Genomic DNA, 12069 nt, shown 5'->3' with positions numbered 1-12069 from the left:
GTCAAGCCACTTTTTAAACCTTCAAAATGGCGGTGCCCTCTGGACCGGCAAAAGTCCACAGCTCAGCACACCTTCCTCTTCACCTTCTCCGTTTGTTCCCCAGCCACCGTGTACAGTCCTCTGTGAAGTCCCTGGGTAGCAGGGGATTTTTAGGTTAATTCTTAAATCCTACCACCACAGGATTCTGGGAGAGTGCTGTCTCTTTAAATATCCAACATAGTCAAACCGCTTTTTAAACCTACAAAATGGCGGTGTCCTCCGGACCGGCAAAAGTCCACAGCTTAGCCCACCTTTCTCTTCACCTTCTCTGTTTGTTCCCCAACCACTGTGCACAGTCCCCCGTGCAGTCCCTGGCTAGCAGGGTGGTTTTTAGGTTAATTCTTAGGTCCTACCACCACTCAGGAATGTCCAAGCTGTCTGTGCTGTCAGGGTCACTCATGTCGCTGCCAGACCGCAGTTCCGTATGTCTCCTTTTTTGGTATTTTAACGCAAATTCTTCTGCTAGTTGGGGTTTAGTCCACTTCTGTATCCTTCCCTCCAAGGCTCAGGGGTCCAAGATTATCTTCTGTGTCTGAGTTAATTGGTTTCCCTTTTCTTTGAAGAGGGTCTGTGCAGTCCTTCTGCCTAGTCCGCCATCTTGTGGGAACTCCCCATGTTGATTTGTTTTGTCTTGGTTTTATGGTTTAGTATTTTGAAAAGGTGAAGCTGGTATATTTTATTTTATTATTGATTCAGGTATGTTGGGTCGCTCTGCTGTTTTCTTTGTGATGGTGGAATCACTGTGTGGAATGTGGATATGTGTTTCTGTTTGTCATAAAGAAGGGTTAGAGTTCGAACCAGGAGGTTTTATGGTAATTGGCTGAATATGGTTTATTTTATTGAATGAGTGAAGTTATTGGCAAAGAAGTTGGGAGCAGGAGAAGGAAAGCTTGGTGTTACTAGGGTTGGTTTCTAGAGCTTTGTGCGTGCTGTTATTGACGATGTAGTTATTCACAAGTATGCGGCTCAATCTCAGGAAAGATTCCTGTTGTTAGGGAGTTGCCACTTTCCACCAGGCTCAGGCACACTCAAAGACCCCACTTCTGAGCCCCTCGGCGCAAAAAAGCCAATCCAAGGCAAATTCCTGGGACCGCACTCAGCCACAGCTTCTTCTCTCTACCTGCCCCGTCTGCCTGGGATGCTGGCACAATCCCCCCAGACTGCGAATGGCTCGGGAGATTGTCTGTGATACTGCCCACCTGCAGCACCAAAGATGCACATGATTTTAGCTGTGCTGGAGTCGGGAGAGTACCTGCTAGTAAACTGTGGTCCTGATATCAGTGACGAAGATAAGCACAATGTCCCAGCCTGACCCAATCCTACTCAGTGACCTGCTGAGAGGGGAACGAGCTCACCCTCCTGGAGCACCAGTCAGCTCTCCGTTTGAGTTTCAGTGGTGCTGCGTGCACCCATTTACACTAGGTGACACAAGTTACTGATAAAATCAGGTGCTGGAGGCAGATCCTTGGGGCTGTTTGCTGGGATGTTTTGTGGTCACTGGTACACTGATATAGGGTGTCTTCTTTCTTGGCTCATGGGGTTCTCAGGTGGCCGCCCTTGCCCGCCAGTCAGTGACTGACCCAGGGAAGTTTCCAATGGCCTCTCTCGGCTGCCCGTCCATCCTCTGCCAGGTAGATCTTTCTTAAATAATCTTCCTGTGCCTTTCCTCTAATTCTGCTCTTCTGTGTTTGGTGTATTCTGATTCAGTGAGCTGTTTAGAGCACCAAAATCCCTAATTCAAACTGCTGTACCTAGTTTTTCAAGCACTAAGATACTAGAGGGAAATAGCGTGGTGCTTACTGATGAGACTCCATTTTGAATCATCTATTAAGTTCTTAATGGATGATGTCAACATAAACAAAGTAAAAAGACAAATGGCAGACTGGGGAAGACATGTGCAACACAACAAAAAGAAAAAAGCTTAATATTCTTAATATACAGAGAACTTTATAAATAGATATTTAAAAAACAAAAAACAGAAGTATGGGATCAATTTTACAAATAGGCAACTCACCAAACTGCAAATGCAAACATCTAATAAATACAGAAGAGATACTCACCACCATTAACATTCATGGAAACTGAAATGAAAATAACCTAGAGATAGCTTTCCCCCACCCAGGAGTTTGGCAAACTATAACAGCATACATTACAGGGGAAGAGGAGGGGAAATGTGCACTTTCATACACTGCTGGTGGGAATGTGAACGGTAACTTCCTTTTTAGAGAAGTAAACTGCCAATATCTATTAAAAGAAAATATTTTTAGTCTTTGATAAAAATATTATTTTTGGGAATCTACCTTATAAAAAATAATTACTAGTATGTAAGGATATATATAACAATTTATTATATCATTTTTAGTGATGGTAAACAAAAACTCACACCAGTATGAATATCCTTCAGAAGGAAAAATAGTTAAATAAATCATGTAGTATATATATTCCTATTATAGACTACATTATCACCTTATTAACAGACTTCAACTTTTATGGACACTTAGCATGTAAGAAAGTGCACTGTTCACAATAAAGTCTTAACAGATATTGGTTGGGAGGATGTTGGTCACCTTTGGAAACAGAAAGGTTGCTAGGCAGGGAGGATGTTTTTCTTGATATATTTTTGTACTTTTTGTACTTTTTATTAGTAACTGTGAAAATGTATAGCTTCTATAATTGTTAAAGAGTTATATATATTCATATATATTTATGCATAGAGAAAGAGTACAACAGCAAAGGTATAAATCTATTCAAGAATTATAAAGCTATCAATTTTTTTATTCTGATGTATATGGATATTTATATTCACCACCTCCTCTTAACATCATCCTCACCTGTCTTTTTCAAAAAAAAAAAAAAGCATTCCTAACTAAAGCATGTAGATCCATGGTAATGGGTAGAGAATACATAAAGTGAACTCAGCAGGAGAGAAGAGTTATACTTCACAGATAGAACCCAATAGATATTTGCCATTTACATGGGAGTTCAAATGACAAATCAGCTTTACTCACGCTGAATCTTGGGTCTGAAGTATTGGTCTTACTTTGCTTGGTCCCATAGTACTATAACCTGAGAGATAATGTATTCTTTAGAAATCTTTCAATGTTTCTAATTCAAGAAAGAAATTCTATCTGACTGAATGTAAGGTCAAAGCACCAAAACAAGGTGGCTGTAAAAGACTAAGCCAATATGCAAGTTGAGAAGACTAGCAACAGCCAAGAAGAACAGAGATATCCACATTCAAAGTGGTTAAATCAGTTGTCATTGAGTCCACTCCAACTTATGGAGACCTCATGTATGTCAGAGTAGAACTATACTCCAAAGGGCTATCAATGGCTGATTATTTTTTTGGAAACAGATCACCAGGCCCTTCTTCTGAGGCACTGCTGGCTGCACTTGAACCATCAACCTTTTGACCAGCTGCCTAGCATAATAACTGTTCATAACACTCAGGGACTCTCCTCTAAACCTGTATGTAATTAAGACAACAAATATCCAAAACAGTGACATAAGCATGGTATTTTTGTTTCTGGAGCAAAATATACTTTTGGTTTCCTGGGAAACCCAAGTTGACACATATAATGTATATAGAGTACATATACACAGAGTATCATGATTGGTGTATTGCTAATTAAGTCCTATAAAATGTCTGTCAGGAGAGTAGATAGGAAGTGTAACAAGTATTTGAACAAGTATAACAAAAGGCATCATTCCATGAATGCAATGGCCCAGTTCCTAGAATGCACACCTGTCTTAAAACGCAGGGAAGTTTGCTTTTCTATGATTATCTCCTTGGCTGGCATTTCAACCACAAAGAAAAGTGCCTTCCATCAGGCAAAGAACTGATTAGAAGACTCATGAAATACTGAAAGGTAAACAAGAAGATAAATAGTTTAATATCAACAGAGAACAAAGTTTCTTCTAGTTGTCTAAATTTTCAACCATCCTTGAAGTGGTCTAGAATTCACTACTGGGCAATCAGATGACTTGCAAAAGCATCATGCAGCAACAAGGATCATTTCATCTTCACCTACCAATGATACCAATGGAATACCAATGACAAACCAACTATTACTACCTTGACCAGGTCACCATCAAAGCCAAACTCTTTGGGATTATCCTGGGCTGTTTGGAGATGCCAGTAGGCAAGCCTAGGGACATCTGGCTCAACCAGAGGGTCAGTAATAGGGTTTTTACAGAACTCCAGTGAACAAAATGGGACTCCCTTATAGCTTCCTAGTCTGTCCTAGTAGAGGAGCAAAGGAAGCATGTACCCTGCAAATCTCCACTCTGTTGGCAGCCTCCTCCATTTCTTCCCTGAGGGCATCAGCTTTGGCACCCGCAGGCTGTAAATTGCTGGACAAACCTGAAGACTTGGAAGTCTGCTGCCACCTGATGGAAAACAGGAGAAAAAAGGAGAGGTGTGAGATAGATAGAGACTCTGGGATGTTGTGGGATAAAGAAAAAAATACCTGGTTATGAATATTAGTCAGGAACTACATATCCTTACTTGAAAGGAGAGATAATAGAAACATACTATGTACTGCTGTTGTTGGTATTACCTGCCATCAAATCAGCCCCCAACTCATAGTGACCCCATGCACAAGAGAAGAAAATGTTGCCTGGTATCCCCATGATCAGGGGTGGATTGGACCACTGGGATCCATATGGTTTTCACTGGTTGATTTCCAAAGTAGACCATGAGGTCTTTCTTCCTAGTATGTCTTAGTTTGGAAGCTTATTCAGCATCATAATGGCATCACACACACAAGCTTCCAAAGACAGGTGAGTGGTGGCTGCACATGAGATACACTGGCTGAAAACAACCCCAGGTTTCCAGCACAGAAGGTGCGAATTCTACTACTGGAGCAGAAAAAAGGGAGACATGCAGCAACAGATGACTGAAGATGAAGGTCTATAGACCCTTCAGAGAGGGCACATACTCTTCAGTTTGCCACACCCCTACTGTCTTCTAAAAACTAAGGCCAAATGAAAACTGTCATCACCGTCTTTAAAGCATAGCCTATGTCATTCATTTGGAGTTCCTGGGTAGCACAAACTATTAATGTGCTTGGCTGCTAACCAAAAAGCTGGCAATTAAAGTCAACCCAGAGGCACACTGACAAAAAGGCCTGGTGAGCTACTTCTGAGAAAGTAGCCATTGAAAACCCTATGGAGCACAGTTCTACTTTGACATTTGGGGGGTCACCATAAGTAAGAGTCTACTCAACAGCAACTGGTATGATTTTTTATTTATGCCACTGATTTATGTTCCCTGACTATCCTGTGGGTATTTGAGTTTGGATACATTCACCTACTTGGCTGAAGCAAATGGAAAGTGGAAAGTGGAAAGACAATCAGGTAAAATTAAAACCAAGACTGAAAGTAAAATTCTACATTGGTAAGCACAGAACATCTTAATATCAACATTTAGATATCTCATTGATTTTTTGAAAAAAAAAAAAAAAACATTTATTTTTGTAGGTTGGAGTGAATACTGGCTTTCACTTATGGTGACATACATTTCTGGCTGCTAACTCATTATCAGTAAACTACCAAAAGGAAGCCCTGAAAAAGTGTCCAATCACATTACATTCCTGCTCAAGCAGTAAAGTGGTGATAAAAGGATCCATGGTCTTAGTTTGTTGGGTTTACAAACATAAAACTTTATAGGTGACAGCAGTAAGAAAAATTAATCAAATGAGCCATTATCTTAAAAACTAGTTCACGTGATTATTCATTCATTACCTGCTTTTGAAACAGACATAAGACATAAAACTATTTCTCAACTCTAAGAAAAACAGTATAGCTGTGATGACTAACAGCAGCTTGTGCCTGGCTTCAGTCTTAGGAAGTCAGGAGGAAGAGGCAGGGGTTGGGGGTACTGAAGAGGGGGTAATGTGCTGTTCAAGGGGGTAGCTGCTCTTCAGATCCATCTGATGAGGTCTAGGCAGGAGTAGGGCTGCGGGGTGACCAGAAGTTTCAACTGACAAGAGAAACTGGATATGTTCATTTTAAATGCCCTGATGAAACATGGTAACAAATTAAATATACTCATGGACCATATTCTGCAGCCTCAAATACAGAGATGAAAAGTGATTATCACCTTCCTTTTGAGAGTCAAGAATCTAATCACTAGGTGTTGTCCCTATTCAATTTTTCCTTTTTATTATGTGAGCTGCAAACAAGAAAGAAAAGTGAATGACTCTATGAGACAAAAAAGAATATAAAGTGCTCTTTGCCATTAGCAAAAAATAGTGAAATAAAAGACTCTTTGCCACTTAGAAAATGCATCAGTAGACAAATCACTTAAAAAGGTTTTGAGAAGTTCTGGTAAGAGGGTGGAATAGGCAGAAAGATTGCACAGACCCTCTTCAACAAAGAAAAGGGGAACCAATTAACACAGATACACAAGATAATCCTGGACCCCTGGGCCTTGAAGGGAAGGATACAGAAGTGGAATAAACTCCAACTAGCAGAAGAATTTTCATGAAAATATTTTCATGAAATATACAGAGCTGCAATCTGGTGGCAATCCTGATGGCACACAGCTTGGATATTGCTGAGTGGTGGTAGGACCTAAGAATTAACCTAAAAATCGGCCCTCCTAGCCAGTGACTACACGGAACACTGCTCTGGTGGCTGGTGAATAAAAGGGCAAGAAGCGGAGAGGAAGGCAGGCTGAGCTGAGGACTTTCGTAGGTTGGGAGGGCACAGCCATTTTGAATGTTTAAAATTAGCTTGACCATGTTGTATCTTTAAAGCGACAGCATTCTCCCAGATTCCAGGGACTTAAGAATAGGATCCACTTGCAGGGAAGCCCAAGTACATTCTGGACCCGGGCAACTGGAAAGGTGCGACATTTCCCTTGTTAATCTTATACATCACACCCTCTTGGTGAACAGAAGTGTGGCGATCCCTCGCTCAGACTCACCTTCAGGGCCAGCAGAAATTCCATCCCAGTTTGAGAACTTGGACGGAGCGGGGTGCCGTGCCCCTCCCTGCCTGGCTCTTTATTTCTTTTTTCTATTTTTTTAGTTTGTTTGTCTTTTTAAAACTGCTATTATTATTAATACTTTTGTTCTTTTTACTATTATTCTTTATTCTTCCCCTCCCACGTTCTAGTTTTCAGCTTTTTTTCCTTTTCCTGTTTCTGGTTGAATTTTTTTTTTTTTCTCTCCTGTGGTTAACCCCATTCCTTGTTTTTCTTTTTGGGATCTTCCCATTGTTTTCTTCATTATTCTCCTTATCTACCTTTTTTTCCCTTATTGCCTTCTCCCTAGATATTGCAAGTTTTTTTTCTCTGTTTTTTTCTTTTTTTTTTTTGGTTACTGTTCCTGTGTGATTACACAGAGTATTTTTTCTCCATTTGTCTTTACTTGTTTGATGGTTATTCAATTGGTATTTTTGTCTGAGGAGAAGACAACAACAGTCCCCATAAGACACAACTACACCAACAGCTCGCACAGCTTCACTTACTGAGAGCCACCACTTACTTCTTCACCAACAGACCAATGATAAACAACCACCAAGAAGAGCCTGACTCACCCTTGTCTGCTTTTCACAAACAGTTAATAGAGATCTAAATACAACCATGCCATGATGTCTTGGAGACAATAGATCATCACAGTCCACACAAGGAAGCAAGATAAAGTGGTAGAAACGAGGGAGCAGGACACAGACCCAGAACACATCACTGAGGAAGCAGCAGCATAGGAAATCTCTGACAAGGCATTCAAAAGAATTATATTTAGCTGTCTTCAAAGGACTGAGAGACAGACCAAGGAAAATACAAACCAAACCCTAGAATAATTCTGGAAGAAAATACAAGAACAAAATGACAAAATAAATGAAAAATCAGAAATGATTCTAAATCTACCAACAGAAATCCAGAAGATTAATACTAAATTGTCACAAATACATAACACATTCAAAGAGCTAAAGAGTAGAATTAATGCAATGGAAGACAGAATTAATGAGATTGAAGCCAAATACCTGAATAGTTCTTTGAAAAGGGATGAATCAAAAAAAAGATCAAGAAGATGGTAGACTAGGCAGAAAGACTGTACAGACCTGCTTCAACAAAGAAAAGGGAAACCAATTAACACAGACACAGAAGATAATCCTGGACCCCTGAGCCTTGAAGTGAAGGATACAGAAGTGGACTAAACCCCAACTAGCAGAAGAATTTGCAAGAGTATACCAAAAAAGGAGATAGACGGAGTTGCGGTCTGGCAGTGAACCTGAGCAATCCTGATGGCACGGCACAGACAGCTTGGAGATTCCCAAGTGGTAAGACCTAAGAATTAACCTAAAAATCAGCGCTGCTAGCCAGAGACTGCATGGAGGACTGCTCTGATGGCTGTGGAATAAATGGAGATGATGAAGAGAAAGGCGACCTGAGCTGTGGACTTTTGCTGGTCCAGAGGGCACTGCCATTTTGAAGGATTACAAGCAGCTTGACAATTTTGAAAATTTAAAGACATAGCACTCTCGCAGATTCCAGGGAATTAAGAACACATTCTATGTGCCAGCAACCCCAAGGACACTTGGGACCTGCAAGAATGAAAAGGTGCGACATTCCTCTTGTTACTCTTATACCCCACACCCGCTTGGTGAACGGAGGTGAGGCCATCACGCACTTCCACCTACCTTCTGGGACCACAGGAACTCCATCACAGTCTGTGTGCTCAGATGGAGCCTGGGTACCCTGCCCTGTCCTCTGATTTTTTTTTTTCCTCTTTTTTTATTCTTATTTATTTTTCTTTCTTTTTCACTTTCTTTTTTCTAGTGATTAGTTTGCCTGTTTTAAAACAACTATTATTACTAATACTTTTGTCCTTTTTAATATTATTCTTATTCTTCCACTCCAGGTCCTAGTTTTCAGCTTTGTTTCTTTTCCCTGTGTCTGGTTGAAATTTTTTCTTTTTAATCAACTTATTTTTTTTTTCTTTTCCCTTTTTTTCTTGAGGTTAACCCCATTCCTTGTTTTTCTTTTTGCATTTCTCCCATTTTTCTCTTCATTATTCTCCTTCTCTACCTTTATCTCTTAGTGACCTATCCCCAGACATTGCAGGTTTTCTTTTTTCTTCTTCTTCTTTTTCTTTTTTTGATTACTGTTCCAGTGAGATTACATGGTGTGTTTTTTTGTCCATGGGCTGTTACTTTCCTGAGCATTATTCAATTGTAATCTTTGTCTAACTGAGTGGGAGACAGTAACAGTCCCCATAAGACACAACTACACCCACAATTCCTGCAACTTCACTTACTGAGCGAGAGCCACTACCTCCTTCTCCACCAACGTGCCAATGATAAAAAACAATGAAGAAGAGCCTGAATCACCCTTGGCTGCTCTTCACAAACAGTTAACAGAGATTTAAATACAAAAATGCCATGATGCCTCGGAAACAACAGACCATCACAGTCCACACAAAGAAGCAGGATAAAGTGGTAGAAAAAAGGGAGCGAGATACAGACTCAGAACACAACCCTGAGGAAGAAGCAGCATTGGAACTCTCTGAAAAAGAATTCAAAAGAATTATCCTTAGGTATCTTCAAAGGATTGAGAGACAGACAAAAGAAAACACAGGAAAAACATTAGAAGAATTTTGGTAGAAAATACAAGAACAAAATGACAAAATAAAGAAAAATTAGGAATGATTCTAAATCTTCAAATAGAAATGCAGAAGATTAATACTAAATTGTTAGAAATAGATAACACATTGGAAGGGCAAAGGAGAAGAATTGATGGGATGGAAGACAGAATTAATGAGATTAAAGACAAATACCTGAATACTTCTTTGGAAAGGGATCAATCAGAAAAAAAGCAAAACGAAAAGAAAGTCTAAGGTTCATGTGATACCATCAAAAGGAATAACTTATGTCTCATTAGAATTCCAGAACAGGAAGAGAAAAACAAAAACACTGAGAAAATTGTCCAAGATTTGCTGGAGGAGACTTCCCTAAAATGATGAAAGATGAGAATATATCCATTCAGGAAGTCCAACGAACCCCAAACAGGATAGACCCCAAAAGAAAATCACCAAGACACATCATCATCAAACTCATCAAAACCAAGGACAAAGACAGAATCCTGAAAGCAGCATGGGAAAAACAAAAAGTTACCTACAAAGGACAGCCAGTAAGAATAAGCTCTGATTTCTCAGCAGAAACCATGCAAGCGAGAAGGCAAGGGATGGTATATATAAAACCCTGAAAGAGAAAAATTTTCCACCAAGAATTATATACCAGGCAAAATTGGCCCTCAAATATGATGGTTAAATTAGGAGATTTCCAGATAAGCAGAAACTAAGGGAATTTGTTGAAACCAGACCAACCTTACAAGACATGCTAAAGGGAGCCCTTTGAACAGAGAACCAAAAATAGCAAATGACAACCGACAATTAATACACAAGATGATATAATCCAGAAATCACAGCTATGGACATATCCTAAATAAAATGAGCTTACAAGATTGTAAACAGGGAGTTAGAGACATCAACTGGCAAGTGAGGACAACTACAAACAGGAAGAGGGAAAAGACTGTGTAGTTACAGAACTTCTAAATGGTGAGGAAGTTAAGAGAGTTGCAAGACAGAATGGTCTGTTCTAAACTTGGGGAGAAAATTATAAATCATAGTGTAAACTCAGAGAAAAATGATAAACCTTCACATCACAATAAAAAAGAGGACAAGCACAAATATTCAGCATATACTAAAACAATAGAAACAAAGGAAGTGATAACACGATTCATAAACATAATAAGCTCAGCACAGAAAATATGGAACAAAGAAACCAGGAACACCATGAAAAACACATAACAAAATGACAGCAACAAATTCAAACTTATCAATAATTACCGTGAACGTTAATGGAGTAAATACACCACTCAAGAGACCGAGAGTTGCAGATTGGGTAAGAAAACAAAACCCATCAATATGCTGTCTACAAGGGACACACCTTAGACTTAAAGACAAAAATAGACTAAAAATCAAAGGTTGGAAAAAGATATATCAAGCAAATGGCAACTGCAAAAGAGCAGGAGTGGCAATATTTATTTCTGATCAAATTGACTTTAAGACAAACACCACCATACGAGACAAGGAAGGACATTATATAATGATTAAATGATCAACTGACCATGAAGATACAACCAGAATAAATAAATATGGACCCTATGAAAGATCCCCAAAATACATAAATCAGACTTTAAAAGAGTTGAAAAACTAAATAGATGACTCCACTCTCATAGTGGGAGATTTTAATACACCACTTTCTTTGAAAGACAGACAACTGGAAAGAAACTCAACAAAGATGCAGAAGAGCTAAACAATACAATCCACCAACCTGGCCTGATAGACATCTACAGAGCACTTCACCCAACAGCAGCACAATATATATTCTTCTCCAGTGCACATGGAACTTTTTCCATAATAAACCATATGTTAGGCCATAAAGCAAGCCTTAATAAATTTAAAAACTTCGAAATACTGCAAAGCATCTTCTCAGATCATAATGCTATCAAATTAGAAATCAACAATAGGAAGATCAACAGGAAAGGGTAAACACATGGAAACTGAACAACACCCTCCTTGAGAAAGACTGAGTAAGAGAAGAAATAAAAATAGAAATTCAAAAATTCCTCGAATCAAACGAGAATGAAAACACAACATACCAAAATCTTTGGGATACAACAAAAGCAGTGATCAGAGGCCAATTTATAGCAATAAATGCACACATCAAAAAAGAAGAAAGAGATAAAATCACCACTTTAAACCAACAACTCCAACACTTTGAAAAAGAACAGCAAGAAAAGCCAATAACCACCAGAAGAAAGGAAATAATCAAGGTTTGAGGAGAATTCAATGAAACAGAAAACAGAAGGGCTATAGAAAAAAAAAAAATCAACAAGACCAGAAGTTGGCTTTTTGAAAAGATCAATAAAATTGGCAAACCACTGGCAAATTTAACAAAGGAAAAGAGGGAGAGAATACAAATAACACGAATAAGAAATGAAATGGGTGACATCACAAC

General features: G+C 39.2%; 1 protein-coding gene across 1 annotated transcript in view; it reads right to left on the bottom strand.

Moving 5' to 3' along the window:
- ARHGAP44 (Rho GTPase activating protein 44) overlaps positions 1-12069 on the bottom strand; it is a 294933-nt gene that overhangs the window by 99375 nt on the left and 183489 nt on the right. The window contains exon 7 of the mRNA XM_042781948.1: positions 4311-4428. Within this exon, the coding sequence (XP_042637882.1) occupies positions 4311-4428 (118 nt within the window). The remainder of the gene's footprint in view (positions 1-4310; positions 4429-12069) is intronic.

Source organism: Orycteropus afer, unplaced genomic scaffold, assembly GCF_000298275.1.
Source record: "Orycteropus afer afer isolate SDZICR_OR568_19922 unplaced genomic scaffold, OryAfe1.0 scaffold00199, whole genome shotgun sequence".
Taxonomy (NCBI): domain Eukaryota; kingdom Metazoa; phylum Chordata; class Mammalia; order Tubulidentata; family Orycteropodidae; genus Orycteropus; species Orycteropus afer.
Note: the sequence above shows the minus strand (reverse complement) of the source record. Positions and strands in the feature narration are given on the sequence as shown.